The 12,717-nt window shown below is 35.4% G+C and overlaps 1 protein-coding gene across 1 annotated transcript in view; it reads right to left on the bottom strand.

Annotated features, from left to right (window-relative positions):
* Positions 1–12,717, bottom strand: part of Ccdc73 (coiled-coil domain containing 73) — a 106,568-nt gene that overhangs the window by 40,539 nt on the left and 53,312 nt on the right. The window contains exons 7-9 of the mRNA XM_021178832.2: positions 9,782–9,820; positions 6,432–6,567; positions 6,126–6,205 (exon numbers count right to left, since the gene is read on the bottom strand). Coding sequence (XP_021034491.1) covers positions 6,126–6,205; positions 6,432–6,567; positions 9,782–9,820 — 255 coding nt within the window. The remainder of the gene's footprint in view (positions 1–6,125; positions 6,206–6,431; positions 6,568–9,781; positions 9,821–12,717) is intronic.

The raw sequence follows: 12,717 nt of genomic DNA, 5'->3' as shown, positions 1-12,717 counted from the left end.
GGAGAGGAGAGGAGAGGAGAGGAGAGGAGAGGAGAGGAGAGGAGAGGAAAAGAAACTAAGAAGAACGTGTACCACAAGTTGTTTTCATCCCTGGGATGAAAGGTTTGTTCCATATATGTAAATCAGTAACTGTAATTCAGCACTCAAATAGACTTAAGGACAGAAACCATATGATCCTTGAAACTTATATCTAAAAAAGGCCTTTAACAAGTTAAAATCCCTTCATAATAAAAGCCCTGAAAAAACTAGAAAGAACATGCTTCAACATGCATAAGGCTATACACAGCAAATCTATATCCAACATTATACTAAATAGTGAGACACTGAAAGCATTTTTTTCTAAAATATGGATTGAGACAAGGCTGCCCATTCTCTCCTGTTCAACACAGTATTCAAAGTCTTATCTCCACCAATAATGCAAAATAAAAATAGACAAATAAGAAATGCAGGAGTCATATCCTCCATGTTTGTAAATGAATGGCAAGACCCTCTACTTAAACCCCAACAGCTTTTAGATCCAAAAACCATTTCCAGGAAGGCAGCAGAAGACAAATCGGCATACACAGATCAGTAGCTCTTCAGTATAGCAATAACTCACGGAGAAAACAAATCACAACAGCTGCAGATAACTACTCAGGGGTAAATTTAAGTAAGTATGGAGCTGAAAAGTTTTTCCCAATCTATAGGTTGCGGATTTGTCCTATTGACTCTGTCCTTTGCCTTACAGAACAAGCACATTTTTAGTGAATCATTTAGTTTATCTTGTTGTACAAAAACTGAAATTATGCATGCTAGACAAGTTCTTTACCACTAAACCACACCTCCTACTCTCAATTATTCATTTAAAAATGATTTTTCAGTTAATTTTGTTTAGCATTTAAAATAAAGGGTTTTATTATGGATATTCATACATGTGTGTCATTATGCTTTGTTCTTTTTCTTTGCCCTCCCACTCTGTGTTCCTCTTTCAGCTGGTTTCCTTCTTCCAGCTCGTCCCTGGTACGTAAAGTCCATGCCCCTGTTTCTTATTCCTCTTATGGTTTCTCCTCCACTCTCAACACAGTTGGTTTAGGATGGATTCAAGTTGACATCTAAGGTTAGCCTGCACATGCTTCTTCATTTCATTTCATTTGTCAATTTCTCCTTACTGAAGTCCTATTTAAAAAAAAAAAAAAAAAAAAAAAAAGCTCTTACCTATACCTATATCTTGGAGTGTTTTTTCTATATCTTACATTAAGGTCTTTGGTCAATTTTGAATTGATTTAGTTCAGGGTGAAAGATAAAGGCCTAGTTTTAGAGTACTGTATGTGGAAATTCAGTTTCTCTAGCATCATTTGTTAATGAGAGTCTCTTTTCTCCAAATGTACATTTTGATAGTTTTGTAAAAAAAAATAGGTATCTATACTATTTCTATACAAAATAAAAATAGACAAATAAGAAATCTATTTTTATTTCTGGGTTCTCTATTCTATTTCCTTGACCTGCGTGTTTGGTGTGTGCCTATACCATGCATGCTGTTTTCTCTACTTTGTCTCTTTGATATTGGTATAGTCATACCTCAGCATTTCTCTTTCTACTATGGTCTCTTTAATCATTTGAGTCTTTTGCACTTCCACACAAATTCAGTAGATTTTTAAAAATTCTTTGGAGGATGCTACTGGTATTTCTATGGGGGTTGCATTGAATCTATAGATTGTGTTTAGTAATATAGACATTTTCACAATTGTAATTCTACCTATCTATGAGCATGCATGTGAGTGTCCTTTTCAGTATTTTTATTCAGTCTTCAAGTTTTCATTGTAGAATCCTTTCAGCTCCTCTTTTCTTTAAAAAAAAAATTATCTTTAATCTTTTTTTATAGTCCAGTCATTATCCCCCTCCTGGTTCGCCCTCTGACAGTTCCTCATCTCATTCCTCCTCTCCACCTCCAAGAGGCTGTCTCCACCCCACCCTGCACAAACCCACCCCGCCAGGCCTCCCCACTCCCTGGGACCTCAAGTCTCTTGAGGGTTAACTGCATCTTCTCTCACTGAGGCCAGACCAGGCAGTCTTCTGCTGTATTTGTATTGGTGGCCTCATATCAGCTGGTGTGTGCTGCCTGGTTGGTAATCCAATGTCTGAGAGATCTCTGGGGTCTAGATCAGTTGAGACTGCTGGTCTTTCTATGGGTTTGCCTTCTTCCTCAATTTCTCCTAGCCCTTCTCTAATTCAGCCACAGCCCCCCCCCCCACTTCAGTCCATTGGTTGGGTGTAAGTATCTGCGTCTATCTCAGTCAGCTGTAAAATATCCATGAATGACAACAATGGCCAGTATCCCAAGACACTTTATAAGTGTCACTCACATATTGGTGGTAACCAACAGCTGTCTAACTAGAATCAAGGCCCACTCAAAAGGAGAAAAATCATGCCTGGTAATCTAGCCAACTACCTGGAGCTGGTGAGGTCATGGACTTTAGAAAAGGATCTACTACTGTCACCTTGCCGGGCCAGTACAATTCCTAACTACATTCTAAATTGTATCCTTATCCCACAAATAAGTGTAGCTGTCTCCTCTCATCAAAGAAGTTTCTCTTTATGGAAAATGGAAACCATCACAGAAAACACAATAAACACAATAAAGAGAACAACAGATCATGGGGAGCCTAGTCCCAGCAGACACATCTCATCATAGTTCCTATATCTATAGCTCAGGGAACATCACAGGAGAGGGTAGAAGATTGCAGGAGCCAGAATACCAGAAAGCCTGCTGTGAAACAGTCTTTCCTAGAAATGTCTATATGAATAAGACCAGAACAATGGCAATTATTAATGGATACACTATCCTAAAAAGGGGGACATTTCACAGGGTCCTTAGACAAAGAATTATAAACAATTAATTGTAGCTTTTCTTTTCCTTCTCTACCTCTTTCCCACACTTTTCTACCCCCAACACTAGATAAGAAAGAAGAAAGGATAGAGAGGAAAGGAAAGAGATCCATGAAAAGAGTTAGGAGTCAGAAAGGGGGCAACCTTATCTTTAGGCTACTTCCTGCTAATTGAGTTCCTTGGGGCAAGTTTGATTTTTTCCATCAGGATATCTAATTTCTTTTGTTGCTGTTTCTTGTTTGTACATAACTACTGAACAAACAGTGATCATCACCAGCAAACAACAACCTACAGCCTGCCTTGCCTCTCAGAACCTAGCATTTGTATACCCTCTGAAAAGTCCCCAGAATCCAAAACGTAATACAATCACAGAAATTACATGCAGCTGGCAAAATCATGCCCTCACAACAGCACGAGACAAATCATAATCAGATGCTGTGGACAGTCTGAAGCAGTCCCATATCCCATACATGGGATTAAAACAAAACATATTCTTATTATATTTCTGTATTTTTAAAAGAAACCAAAATTATACAATTCTCACTAAAATTAATGACTGCTGAGAGAGAGAATTAGCTTCTCCCAGGGATAGTTCCCCTAACTTGTTATTCAGTACAAAGTGGTCAGCCCTGAAACCATGTACACACAAACAACAAAAGCAAACTCATTACGTTGTAATTATGCATGCAATGATAATAATCAAAGAAAAACTGTGTATCAATTTGAGCATGGGCAGTGGACAAGGGAGAGGGCAGAGGGGGAGGAGAAGAGGATAACTGATGTAATTCTATTTCATTTTAAAAATGTATAAAAATAAATTAAAATTTTATTTTAATGTATACCCCAGGTGGCTAAGTACCTGAGACTAGATAGGCCATGAGCCTAAAGGAAAATGAAATACTATTATATTCATAATATAGCAATAAAACTCATAATGACATTCTACTATACTTGCTCAACCATCATCAGAGAAATTTCTTTCTGTAGTAGATGGAAACAAATACAGAGGACCTACAACTGGACAATGTGCAGAGAGTGGAGAGAGTTTGGGACACTGTCTTAAATGGCATGTCTCCATTAAATCCCTCCTCTCAGGGCTCAGGGAACTCCATGGAAGAGGAGGCAAAATGATTCTAAAGCTAGTGGGGATGACTAACAGGAAGGAAACAAGGTCTAGACACAACAGGACTGATGCACATATAAACTCAGAGACAGGCAGCATGCATAAGTCTAAGCTACGCAGGCTCCCAGCACTGAGAAGGGAAGCAAATGCAAGCCCCCATCCCTAACCCAGAAGCTATTTCCAAGTAATAACTTCTCAGAAAGGAAAGATTACTTTTTTCCAATGGAGCCTCACGGGTTATACAAACCATACTTAAGTGCTAGACCCCATGTCCAGATGACTAATATAAAACAAACTCAGTGGTATTTTTGGAGTTGTTTGCCTGTTTGTGTTTGATTTTGTTTTGTTTGGGGGAGTGGGTGTTTAGTTGGTTGGTTGGTTATTTTGTTTTGTTCTATCTCACAGTGCTCAATCTGGTCATTTTCTTTTTAACCTTGCAGATATCTTGCTAATATATTATAGTTTCTGATTTTGTTCTTCTGGGGGTTTTGTGTGTATAAATGTATTTGTCTCAGTATCTGTGTTCTTTTCTGTTGACTCATTTTGTTTTTTCTTTGTTTTGACTTATTATATCTTATTTTGGTATTTTTAGATGTCTGTTTATATTCTAATAAAAGAAAGAAAGAATGTGTTTGGATTTGGGGAAAAATGGAAGGAGATGGAGGGAGAACAATAATCAGAATATATTTTATTAAAAATTTTTGATTTAAAAATAGAGATAAATTCAATGTTCTCAATACAGGAAAAAGAACAATACCATGAAGAAAACTTCTTTTGAACTCATTAGTAGTCTGGACATAACTGAAGAAATACAAGTGAATTTGAGAATATAACAAAATTAAAAAGTAAAAAGAACAAAACATTAAAGAACTATAACAATTACAAATGATGTCACATAGAGATACTAGCAGTACTAGAATGGGAAAGGAAACAAAACAAGATGGAAGCAATAATAACTGAAATGAATGTGAGACACCAAACTTAAGTCCAGAAACCAGAAAGGAGCACCAAGCAGAATAAATGCAAGACAATAGACACTACACCTAGGTTTACTGTAGAGAATGATCTCACAGCAGAAAAGGATCCTCAATAAGGCATTAGCCAAGTTAGTCATCCTCTCAGATTAACTCTAGCTTGTGCTAGTTGACATAAAATTAGTAAGCACAGCATGGTCATATGACATACTGGACTGGATGCTCCTCTCTGCTGACTAGCTTACAAAGTACCAAAAGATGCATGCAGGCTGCTGGTAGATGTCTTAGAGTTTCCTATTGCTAAGATGAAATACCATGATCATAAGCAGCATGGGGAAGAAAGGTTTATTCCATCTTATAGTTTGTATTCCATCATCCAAGGAAGTTAGGGCAGGAAGTAAGGGCAGGAATCTAGAGGCAGAACGGGTTAAAAGGCATCTGGGAGACACAACTCTGACTGTGTTTGGGGGATATTCTTTTGATTAGGTTAAATAAGTTGAGAAGTCTACTGTGGGTAGCACCTTCCCTTGGCTAGGATCCTTGATTGTATAACTGAAGAAAGGGAGCTGAGCAACAGCAAGCTTTCATCTTGGCTGGTCTCTCATTGTAGGTATGATGTGACCAAATGTTTCAAGCTTCTACCACCTTGACCTGGCTACCAAGGGTAACTGAGAGTAACTGGAATTGTAAGCCAAAATAAATCCCTTTTCCCCTTAAGGCACTTTTATAGGAACATTTCATCACATCAACAGAAAACTAAATTAAAACATACTATAAACTTTATTAAAGTAGAAATATGCTTTATATTCTTCATAGTTATATTCAGTACTACAAATTACCCATACAAGTTACTTAAAGAAAAAGAACAAAAGAAAGAAAAAACCAGGCATACTATCTATCAAGCTGACACAGTAAATTTTTATAGGCTATCTCTATTTCCCCAAGAATGTATGTCTCTGATGGTAAGTTGAAGAAATAGTATTTTGAATGGACTAAACACATCATTCATTATATTTGCAAGAATCATACATAGTGCTTATGAATTTATATTTTGCTAACTTTCACAAAAAACTCAACTGTTTTCTAATAATATTCCATAATACCCTATAAGACCAGTGATCTTGGACTATATGTTTTATTTTTGCTTAATATGTCAATTATACCTTCTTTAAACTGTGAATTTCAGATTCTTGTTTTTCATTTAAGGTGGAGAGTCTTTTGTTTAACTGTATTGCTTCTTGTACTGTAACATAAAAATATTAGAAATGCTTTATGTAAGTTGAATATTTCAACAACAGTATCACTGATATGAACATGAACAGACGCAATGCAATGTAAAATTATAACTTAAAGTCATTAAACTGCCATTGACTGTCACTAGAATCAGATAAGTTCAATTCACTACTAATAAGGAACTCCACTTAAATATTCCCCACTACACATAAAAGCATAGGTAAGATAGCACCTACCATTTTGTTCTAACTTTACATGATTCTCTCTCACCAATCCAAACTGATTGGTTATTGCAGCATAGTATTTTTCAACTTCATTAAGTTGCTTGTGATAATCTTCTTTAGCTAGATGGTGTAAATGAGCCTTTTGTTCCTATTTTGAAAAGTAATTTTAAAGTTATACATATAAAATAAGCATACACATACATGTTTAACAACTTCTGACAGCTGTCCTCTGATTTCCATATGCATGTCATGGTACATGTATTTATAAAGATACATTTTAAAAGTAGAATGACAAGGAGCCAGACAGGTGCATCAGCAGGTAAAGGAACTTACTATCATCCTGATGAACTGTTTCAATCTCCAGAGCCCACAGGGTAGAAAGAAAGGATCAACTCTCAAAGGTTTTTCTCTGATCTCTAAGTAAGCAATACTCTACCCCACCCCATCCCCCATACATGAAATAAGAATGTAATTTAAAAAAATGAATGACAAGGACCAAGAACAATACTTTGCAGTGACAGGAAGAAATGTAATATCATAGAAAATGTACTAAAAGTGGAGACATAATTGGTAAAAGTTGTATCCTACTCAGAAGGGTTAAACATACAAATTTATATAAATTTATATCTACTTAGGTTAGTATTATCAATTACTAAACAATCGAAAACAATGAATCATATTTAAATATCATTAATTCCTCACTTATAGAGATTTACACCTGGGCAGTGATGGCACATGCCTTTAATACCAGCACTTGGGAGGCATAGGCAAGCGGATTTCTGAGTTCGAGGCCAGCCTGGTCTAGAGTGAATTCCAGGACAGTCAGATTTATACAGAGAAACCCTGACTTGAAAAACAAAGCAAAACAAAAAAAAAGCAAAGAGATTTATACTAATTCTTAGCAGATATATAAAAAAAATTTTAAAACAATTTCACTGGATTCTAATAGAATGTTTTCAAGTCCAGGAAATTTTACCTGAAATTCATAATTACATAACCTTTAAGAGAACACTGTCTATTGCATATTAATTTATGATCCTACAATGGTCTCCTTAACCTTTCAGTTAAAAAGTAGTAAGTAGTTGCTCGACATCTACAAAAGTTAATAATCTCATTGGTGAAAAATACAACAAGGTTTGAAGATTCCCTTCACAGGCACTCCCTATTCATAAAGCTCTATATACGTTATAATATACTTATTCCAAAAATCCTTTGCTTGAAGCCAAGGTAGAATCCAAGGAAAATGAACTTTCACTGATTTGCATGATATAATTCTGCTTTTTAGATACTGCAGCTTATTCAATGGTCACGATACATAAATACTACTAAAATTTCTAATCCCACAGACCCTATAGGCACCTCTAGCTCTCTATGGCCATTTGAACTTGCGGGCATGAGGCGTGCACACTGTACAGGCACATATATATACAGGCCAACAATATAAACTAAAACATTTTATTCTGAAAGAAAATATACTGTCACTCTGAAGTACATCAAAACCTTCAACACCTTTGTTTTAATTTAACAAAGACATCTTTCCTCAAAGGAGAATAATATACAAAAACGAAGCTAAACATGGCTTAAGGTCTTTGGACAAGGTTTTATTCCATTAAGCAGACAGTAGTTACAGTCATGACACTTATCTCTAACTTATGCACAATATCAGTTACTTGGTACCCACTGAATAGGATTTTCTGTAGTGACCAATTTTCTGCAGTGTTCCAAATTTGCTCTCCAATCAACGTATCTTGCTGTATTCTTCTTATTAGTAATGACCATGATTTTTCCAAGGTGAAATATACAAAAAGAATTTTGATTCATGATGTGTTCATTTCTGAAGGGACAAATCGCTATCTTTACAGTCCACCTTTCCAAGGAAGTCAATTTCCTCACCTCCTGTAGACTGGCATTTACCAGGAGTTAAGTGCTCACTACTAGGGAGTCATGGACATCTTTAAACTTTCTCAATACTATCTTATGAGTATTTGTTTTAGGACACTGCTGTTGTACAGTTCTGTCTGGACACAACTGGGATGCCTGTCTTGTCTCACCCATAGTGCTAAAGAGGATAGAAGACAGTGTACTGCTTTCATAAAAGAAGAGTAAGTTTGAATTTTAAAAGGTCATTGAATTATTTAAAATTAGAATAATAAGTTAAGAATTATAAGACAAATGCATATAAGAATCTTTGGAAAATACAAAATTTTTAACTTTAATATAAAAATATTGTTCCTGAATGGGCATAAAATATTAAAAATACTAAATGTATAAAATAATTTTAATGACAAGTAATATAATACATTTAACTTTCAGGAACAATATGACTCATTCTAACAAAAAACTTGGAGATATTTCCATGTTTTTTAAGATTATGAGTATCTGTTTATTGAAATTTTAAACTGGAATAAAATAAAATACATTTTATATGGCCTTTGAACCTTCACTTGTAGCCTTATCTCCCTGGTCAAAGGGCACTTTATTCAATTTCTCTATATTTTGTGTAAAACCACTGTAGCGTTGAAGATGACTTTCAGCACAAATGTCATGGTACTTACAGCTAAGCTGGAATCTAGTTTTTCAGCTTCTTAATTAAAATCAGTTTAAAATCGTCTGACAATATTATCTTTATTTTCTCCAGTTGAATAGCAACAGAATCTTCACATCTTTTACTCAATCGAGCCTAACAAGCTTTCTACAAGCTCTTTCAATTTTAATACCTCAAAATATTTTCAAGAAGCAAAATATTTAATATAGTGTTCAATGTTATAGCAATGGTCTTCATTTATTATCTATGTGATAGCAAATTGTACTCAAAATTAATTTTACTTGCTTTACAGTCTATTCCAAAGAATGAAGACCAGAATAGCAGAAGCCCACCCAAGATGCCTTCTGAAGATTTAAGTAGATACGTATTCTGTTCAAATGGATACACACACACACACACACACACACACACATACACACATCTTGTAGAATCAAATACAGCTACAAGGGGGAATATTAAAATAAGTATTCCATGAAATGTTATTCTGTTAAATAAATACTTATTTTTAAGTACACAGAAATAAAAAAACAGCAATACTTAACAATAACAGTACCATATACTAACTGTAGAATAACATAGGATGGACACTGCCACATATTTTATTTATTTTGTAATATGTAAGCACTAAGAAATCTGCAAATAAATTTATAAACTTTATCTAAGCTATAATGTCTTTGAAACTGTGGCAGCCCTTTAGACTGTAACAACATCTAGTAGCAACTACTCTGCTTTTAAACTAAAAGTATCAAATTATATTATAACATTACAATCTATCTTGTGTACTGCCTCAAGTTGTAAAAATGTGTAATTTTCTTACCATTTCACTCACTTTCTTCTGTAAAGAATATTGAGAAACCTTGAAAAAAGGAAGAAATGTTTCTATTAAAATTCTTTACTATTAATTTCTTCTGACATCAAAGCTGCATGGTACCAGCTGTGACCTTTATGTTTTATTACAGTATTTAAAGATTTTTTTCAATTTTTAATAGTAACTCTCTTTCTTACACCACCAGTACATTTAAGCCATTTTGGTGTCTTGTGCCTATAATCACAGCACTTGGAAGTAAGACCAAGACCAGCCTCAGTTACACAGTTGAGATCCTGTCTATAAAATATACCCATTGCAGTTGTTAACATGTATTTACAGAACTACTATCACTACATATGTTCCTGGGATACAGCATAAATGAAACAGATCCCTATCTGTAAGAATGTGTTTTCTAGCCAGGCATGGTGGCGCACGCCTTTAATCCCAGCACTTGGGAGGCAGAGGCAGGCGGATCTCTGAGTTCGAGGCCAGCCTGGCCTATAGAGTGAGTTCCAGGACAGCCAGGGCTACACAGAGAAACACTGTCTGGAAAACAAAAACAAAAACAAAAACAAAAACAAAAACAAAAACAAAAACAAAAAAAGAGAGTGTATTTTCTGATGCAGTAATAGTAGACAGACAGCAGGTATAAGTACTATACTATGTTAAAGAAAGATAACTACATTTTTTTTTTTTTTTTTTTTTTTTTTTTGGTTTTCAAGACAGGGTTTCTCTGAATAGCCCTGGCTGTCCTGGAACTCATTTTGTAGACCAGGCTGGCCTCGAACTCAGAAATCCACCTGCCTCTGCCTCCCAAGTGCTGAGACAAAAGGCGTGTGCCACCACAACCCAGCTGACAACTACATTTTTTTAAAATGTGATAAACAGTGTCTGGTAGCACTTGATATTTCACATTAGCTGTTCACTGGAAGAAAATAGTAAAGAACAAATAAACACAGGAATAAAAATTATTTTGAGTTAAAAATTTTTTTCATGACCCTCAGTAAGTCTGAATACTCTAGTCCTTGCAGAGCTTCAGTGAATTTGATAGCAATCGGTGTCCTATTCTATGGGACTCTGAGAGCTTGTCATGGCTATCTATAGAAAACACAGTATTCCAACATTTAACTTCACCAGAGCTTACCTAATCCCTCTCATGTTTATAGGTTTGCCTAGTTTTCAGCATTTTAGCATTCTGAATTATTCTGGAATATGTTTATATTTGAATTTTGTAATTAATCATTTTAGTAGAATAAATTTCAAAAAGCATAATTCCTAAAGTTTGTTCTTTAAAAAAACATTACAACGCTACTTTAATACTTTGGAGTCAGAGGCTTCTGCCCCTCACTCCTAGGAATGCTCAGAGACTGGGAAGCTACTTGAAGGGGCAGAGCAGGAAAGGGAGGCACTGCGGACTCAGGGCAAATGTAGGTAGGCCATCAGTGCTGTGACCTGTGAGTACTACAGGAAGACCCTGGTGGATGGTGGCCCTGGTACCCAGCACACAGGTGAAGAGCACAGAGTGACTGGGGTTTCATGTCTTCTTCATTTGCCTTTTTCTGCTTCTTCTGCATAATCTCCAAATCCCTGGGGCTAGAGATGATGTGCACATTGTTTCTCTGTTTTCAGTCAACAGCAGAAGCCCTTCATCACTGAGCATTTTCTTAACCAAGTGTCACTCTGTTCTTTCATATCTTTCTTGCAAGCCAGCTCACACTGGATACATTTTTGTCTTTAAAAAAATGCTACTTATTCCTTCAGAATAGCTGACCAAGTTAAACTCTAGCCAGCCATGTGTGAATTCTCATCTTCTTCAATATACTTAACATTTGTTAAACTTTAAGAAAAATAAAATAACTGCTTCACATTGTCTATGAAACAAATGCCTTAGCCAGCTGCCATGACCTCAACAGCATAGGTTGTGTGTAAGTCACTTCTTCAGTATATATTGAATGCTTGCCCCTGTAAGGAAAGTGCATTAATGTAGGTACTAGTGTAACAACAGTGGACCCAGGAAAAGCTTGCCCACTTTTACTGTGAGAAAGAAACCATTAAGTAATGTGCATAAGTTAAAATACATGACATTTTAGATATAGATAAGCTAAAGAAAAATAATCAGGAAAAGCAATTCCATTGCATGGTTAGGAAAGATCTTCCTGAAACAGCAACTTTTGATTAAAAGCTTGAAATGGAAGAGAATTTCAGCAAGTTCAAAGTGCTTAACATGGTCGATAACCTCTTTTTGTTTCTCTGTTTCAAAGGACTAGAAAGCTCATATGGAAAGAAGGAAGTAACAGAGAAAACAGACAAAGATAACTTCGGAGAAGACAGAATGAAAATCACAGTGAGCCTTGTAATTTGTGGTAGGGATTATACTTTTGCAAATTCATGAGGAGCTTCAAGCAAATAGACATTGCTGCTGTAAAGGATTTCTCTGATTTAAGTTAGCACAAGGAGTAAACAGACATGATGCTGGGAATGTACGTTATTGTAACTAGCCAGCCATTCATACAAATAATGAAAACATATAGTTACTCTGTATGACATTATGAAATGATGCTGTCATCTGCAAAGTTCATGCCTGAGAACTGTGTAAATTATACAAAAAGAGCATAATGTCTAAAATTATTTGTATACATGTATAAAACTATCAGGGAGTAAAAAGTAAAAATTTTAAAATTGTCATTAAAAAGATAACATGTTATTTTTAGCAAACATAAATGTATCTGTTTCTGAATAACACTGAAACCAAAACTAAGTATAAATAAAATAAATAATATATAAATAAAATATGGCATATGTAAGACTGAAAATTATCCCATAAAGCAGTAGTAGACTTTTTCCTGGATAATTAGCACACTTAAATCTTCAGCATAGTCAGGCAGTGGTGGCCCACACCTTTAATCCCAGCACTTGGGAGGCAGAGGCAGGTGGATTTCTGAGTT

The sequence above is a fragment of the Mus caroli genome, chromosome 2 (genome assembly GCF_900094665.2).
Source record: "Mus caroli chromosome 2, CAROLI_EIJ_v1.1, whole genome shotgun sequence".
In the NCBI taxonomy this organism is placed as follows: domain Eukaryota; kingdom Metazoa; phylum Chordata; class Mammalia; order Rodentia; family Muridae; genus Mus; species Mus caroli.
This window is presented reverse-complemented; position numbering and strand designations above follow the sequence as displayed.